The 5,742-nt window shown below is 45.2% G+C and overlaps 1 protein-coding gene across 1 annotated transcript; it reads right to left on the bottom strand.

Moving 5' to 3' along the window:
* Positions 1-212: 212 nt before the first annotated feature.
* LOC144106510 (uncharacterized) lies at positions 213-5,027 on the bottom strand. Its single transcript, XM_077639355.1, has 3 exons — positions 4,852-5,027; positions 4,049-4,333; positions 213-1,162 (listed from the first exon to the last, which is right to left on the bottom strand). The coding sequence occupies exons 1-3, from the start codon at positions 4,990-4,992 to the stop codon at positions 536-538; spliced, it is 1,053 nt and encodes a 350-aa protein (XP_077495481.1). The 5' UTR covers positions 4,993-5,027; the 3' UTR covers positions 213-535.
* Between the last annotated feature and the right edge of the window lie 715 nt (positions 5,028-5,742).

The following is a 5,742-nucleotide window of genomic DNA, read 5'->3' as shown; positions in this document are numbered from 1 at the left end:
AAACGGTGACGGTATACACAAACGCTTTGTCACCCTTGGCAGATATGGGCGGCAAAGCCGGATGTGTTTTCTAACTAGGCGCTGCGACGTCACCCGGAGTCGTATGTCCAGGCAACACATGTTGTGCAGGTGACGCTGTAGAACCAAGCGCCCCCTCTTAAGTATTCTTTGTCAGTAATTAAGGAACGTGGCTCATAATCGAGTTATGTAGAATTTCTGCCGTTTTTACTGTCAGCTTACCCTTGCAGTAATGTATAAACATGGGGTTTTGAATCGAAATGATGAAATTTGCGATTATTCGTTCTGGACATCCGAAAAGATCTGAATTGCGCTAAAGTAAGGTAGCATTGTGAACGTGTAAAAACAAAAGCATCATTTATGGTACTCACTCTTAGAAACGCTACCACATTGGAAGCGAAGAAAAGCCTTCAAATCCAAGGTGTCGAAGAATAATGTGCTTTGTTGTACAAAGAGAGATATATGAGCTGAGCTCATGTCGATCTTGACAACTCCCGAAGGAAGCGCTACAAAACAGTCAATATTGTCGCGTTCGACGGCGACAGGTTTCGTGGCACTCATCCCGGTTGACGAAGGCGTTGGAGCCCAATAAACATCGGTGTCGAAGCAGAAATTCCCACTCTACCCTGTGACACTGGAACGCGGTGCCTTTATCCGTCACCGACGGAGCGGCAAAAAACGGAAGGCGAAGCTGCGAAGGTTCGCACAACTGTGACACCGGCAGCAGGCATCCCCGCTCCCGACGTGTCCGCGAATCGTTGCACTGCGCGCCGCACACGGCCGCAGTGTCAAAGACGGGGGCCGAGGCCAGCGGGCATCTGCCACCCGCAAAGGACCATGGGACACACTTGCGGCCGTCGTGGAACCACCAGTCACCGCGAGCGTCTTCAGCAGTGCAGGCTACGAACCGCGGCTTCTGAACGCAACGGTGCTCAGGAGCCCACCGGCCGTTGACACAGGCCGCCAAGCAGTCCTCGATGGAGGCGAATTGGTTCGGACTGCGGTTGCACACGTGAGCCCTCTGCACTGTCGCAGATAGGCACGATCCTTCGTCCGGGTCATAGAAGAACTGCGCCGCTCCGTTGACATTGCAGAAGGACTTGTGGACGGTTGGGCAGACTGTGCCATCCTTGTCGTTGCTGCTCTGCATGCGGAGAAGTTAGCTTTGATTATCCGCTCCTAGCGTGGCTCTCTACCATGGTAAGTTACTGGGCAGTGGATGGTAATGAGCACATAAGCAGCGCTAGTGCTGACTGGGGGAGATGCACAGTTTCCTTCCCAAATATATAGGCTACGGAGCTCATGGCCCGAGTGGACATCAAATATTTTTGCGAGGTTCATGTGTTACTTTTGTCATGTGCTTCCCAAAAGTGAAGAAGCACGCATACGGATGGATGAACCTTGAGCCGATCCGTGTGTTTCTTGACTTAGTCTTGTTGACCATCAGGCGGATTATGATTAAGAACATGCCGAACGAACTCGCTCCAAAGGATATATGTTCACGGATATGTTCCGTGTTAAGAATATGATGTGTGTAAACAGGCGAGAACTGTTAATTTTGGCAAGCTTTCCAGGAGTGACGGAGCGGAAAAGCTGTTGAAAGTAATATTACGGTCGGCAGCGGTTACGATCGCATTAGTAATCCGGTTGCTTTGCTGAAAACTCTACGAGTGAACACTAGCGTAAGTGAACATTCTTCAGAGATGAAAGTAGAACTATGTTTTTCTACAATAACTGGCAATTTTTTTCAGATTACCTCTTCCTATCTCTCCGCACTACCGTCAGGATATGAGAGGAATATTGCTGCTGCAGCCTAATGTTCCAGCGCAAAAAACCTTATTTCTGCCTTCTTCGTCGCTGCATACGCTCCGCCATTAATACTGCGTTAAGTCTAAAAACACTTTTAATAGGCTGGGGTCATATCGCGTGAACACTGTGAGCCCGAAATGGGGAAGGACTTTTCCAAACTTGTTTCAACAGCCGATGTCTCATTGATATAGAGGATAAAGAACAGGCATAGATAGGTACTTGCGGAGCGAAAGACATATTCTCTCCAAAGCCGGTGGTGTGCGGAAATGCCGAAAAACTTTACTAGCCGAACTGAAACACTGGTCTGCCTCGAGACTGAAGTCAATATATTATAGGCTTAGACTGCAAAAATGCGTTATGATTTTTATTTCAGCCTAGCGTGGACTTCAGATACGTTACAGTCTTTGATACGCATGTTATTGCTTTGAAACTTGCTCTAGGTCGAGTTAAAATCAGTGGTTTGAATCAGGCTTGTTAGGCAAAATATACCGCCCTCTGTGGAAGACAAACGGGTACACATGGCACTGTCACGGCCTTACGGCGCGCAAGTCTAGAAGCCACGGAGGAAGACTTGACTTGCTCCGTGCTAGAAGTTGAGCTCGAGAAAATTGCTAAAAATGAAACAATATTATACCGCAGAACAATGCTAATCGTGTCCTATGCAGAAAAAGACGTTTTTTAGGACTTTTGTATTACACTTTGGCACATATATGTCAAAACTCTGCTGAGACCAGAAGAAACTAGCCCCATGTCACTATGCAGACAGTAATGCCAAAAAAGATAAAATGAAGAATTCAGTTTGAGGCTCTCCTAGACACTGCGTTACATGTCCATTAAAAACTGAAAAAAATCTACCGAAATCTAACGAACAGCGGACCTAACGTGGACAGAAGAATTAAGAGAATAGAAGGAATAAACTACCTTCTGCAGTGTGACAAAAAAAGTTACTGGTAAACGTTCCTGGCAGCCCAAAATGAGGCTTAAGCTACTTTTGTGAAATATTTTCTATCTTCAGGAGGAGTTTTCAGACTACCTTAGGCAAAAAATAAAATTGGCGGGATTCGTTTCAGTTTGTGTATCAACGGGCAAAAACACGTTTTAACTCAACTGCAATGTCACGTGCGATGAAAACTCGCAATTTTCCCAACTCCGTCGCTTATTCCACTCCCCAAAAAGGTCTCTCACTACATTACGGTGCAATTAAACCTTTCTAGTTGTTTGTAACACACCTCGCCGTCCATGTTGATGGAGTTTGTATACATGCATGCTACCTCTGAATTTTGTGATACGTTTTGTGCTTATGTTTAAAGTTGACGAAGGAAATTATTTCTTTTTGAACAAGCATTATGGTTCGAGCGGTTCTTTTTAGTACGCGTCGTTTATAATTAGTCTTACATGTTTAATGCAACCTTCAAGCCATAGTTGTTTTTTTGTGGTTGTAAAGCTAATTTCTAAATGCTTTACTAGGCGCCAGTCAGTTGCTAAGATACAAAAAATCAATTAACTCTTCCAGGAGGGGACGAGAAACAGCATTTAATAAAACATCGAGATGGGTCGTTGGGATTTTTTTCACCATCTAACTAGACATATTCATTATATTTGTGGCCACGGGTGTTTAGAAAATACTTGGTTTGGTGTAGTAGAACTAAAGCTAATAATGGCTTGCATTACACACGATATTAAAATGTACGGAAAATGAAATCTGCGCGACCCACAACCGTCTGGACGTTTCCTAATCATTCTCCGCAGAGGGTAGCTGTACGTGACGGAACTAAGGACTCATAATTCTTGAGGGCGGGCAATCGATTTACGTGTTCAAAACAGGAAATGAAAGCCATGATAAACATAGTTGTGCGTTAGTTTTTGAAGGTGGTAATCTACCTTGACCTTCGATGCTTCATCATGAACTAATCACGCGCGCAACCTGTACATATTTATTATTGCGTAAATAGTTTTTGTGTATACTACCTCTCCACCCTATTTTCTCTGCCTGTCCCCTCACCTCTCTCATTTCATTTGTCCATTCTGCCAGCTATCCTTTATTTCCGCTGTCCAAGCTTAGGTGCTTCAGTATCGGTGGCAGATGGCGGGGTTAGCGAAAACCTTTTCCTTTATTTTTATTATTATTTTAATCAACCCCTACTACTACTTGACCATCGGGTGTATCCTACCAGTCAGCACCACTCGCGTGCGCTTATCTTCGTTTAGTTGCAATACGCACGGGGGAATCACTGACGTTAGTAGTAGGGACGGCTGGATCCTTCATGCCTTGCTTGTCTGAAGCCGTTTCGTTCGCGCCTGGTGACCGATCAGGCGCTGTGGTTTGCTCGGGCACCCGTGTCGGCGTCGGCTTCTCAGTGGTCATGTTCCCAAGACTGGTCTTGCTGGTAGTGCGGGTCGTATGGCCTCCGCTGCTCTCAGTTGTTGGTGAACGCGTTTCCGTTGGCGGTTGGGTGGTGGTATGCGTCTCGGGTGAACTGGGTGGATCTTTCATCTTCAAGGAGCCCTAGAAATAAATAACTTTAATATTAGCCATACGTTTTTAGGAAAAGTCTATTGATACCTAATGTAGTCGCAGTTGCTCCTGCTATGAGTAGATTGCTGTATTGAAGGCTTCATGACTGCAGTGCTCGTAAGGCCGACAACCAACACCGATCAAATCATCTCGTCTATACTACAAGTGTAAAAAGATTAATCTTCCTCTTAAATAGAAATATATCTAGAGAGCGCCATAAATCAGAGGAGTTAAAAAAAATAGTGCTCTCGATCAGCCCAAGTTACCTACAAACCCAGTGGGTGAGCATTCGCCAGTAGGTGAGTATTCGCCTAAAAACCCAAAGAGAACAAAGTTAAGTCTAGCGTGACCTATACGGCGTGCTGCAAGCTCACTCCCTAACAAGGGTGACTAAAATCATTTAAGTTCTGTTTGCCGCAAGCCATCATGCAGCACACTATCTCCACGACCACGGCGTTCCGAATAAATGAATACCTGTCCAAGACTTTTGAATAGTGCAGCCGAGTCACCTGGTGAGGCGCAGGTGCATCCGTAGGTGGCGGGCCCAGCGTCAGGTCGAAGATGCGCGGGTCAGGCTTGCGCAACTTGTTGACTTGGTTCCCACCAACCGAGAGTGTGTCTTCTGTCATATCTGCTGTGCGCGCGTACATGTGAATGCCGACCACGATCACCGCCAAGGTGAGCAGCATCGCCAGATTGGTGAGCATGCGCACAATAACACGGGGAACCTGCGCATTGCAAAAAAGGGCACAATGTCGTTAAGAAAGGGGGGGGGGGAGAGCTACTTAGTCCATTGTGTTCAGGCCTCAGGTTTCAGTGCGGGAGCATGAATAGTGGCCATTCCGGGCATTAAGACACAGTGTGTTCGTACGTTTGTCTGAAGCCTGCTTTGTGGCAGGCTGCACAATCGATTGTAAGGAACCATCCCAGGTGTATATATATATATATATAATATATATATATATATATATATATATATATATATATATATATATATATATATATATATATATATATATATATATATATATAGACACCAAGTGTCCTAGCTGAATGTAACCAACCACGGAATGTTCCAGCGGCGTGAAATCCAGTGTGGTTTGTTTACAGTCGCGTGACATAGCAGTACATTTTTCGTTATTCATAGATAATAATTATGTCTAATTAGCTAACTTTTCAACTTTTGACTTAAAATCAGCTGACGCAAACGTTCGTGCAAAGTTACCGTTTACGTAAAGTAGTTTTTTACCTGCCTTAAACCATAACTCGCACAATAGACAACACCACGCGACAACGGTGGAACTTGAACCTCGCAAGATATGTGTTAGAGAACGAAATCCTTTTTTCTTCTGAAGAGAGCCCCCCGATGAGCCTTTGTGTGCACATTGGGGCGGAGATGT

The sequence above is a fragment of the Amblyomma americanum genome, chromosome 1 (genome assembly GCF_052857255.1).
Source record: "Amblyomma americanum isolate KBUSLIRL-KWMA chromosome 1, ASM5285725v1, whole genome shotgun sequence".
In the NCBI taxonomy this organism is placed as follows: Eukaryota; Metazoa; Arthropoda; class Arachnida; order Ixodida; family Ixodidae; genus Amblyomma; species Amblyomma americanum.
The sequence above is the reverse complement of the archived record's forward strand: the minus strand, read 5'-3'. Positions and strand labels throughout refer to the sequence as shown.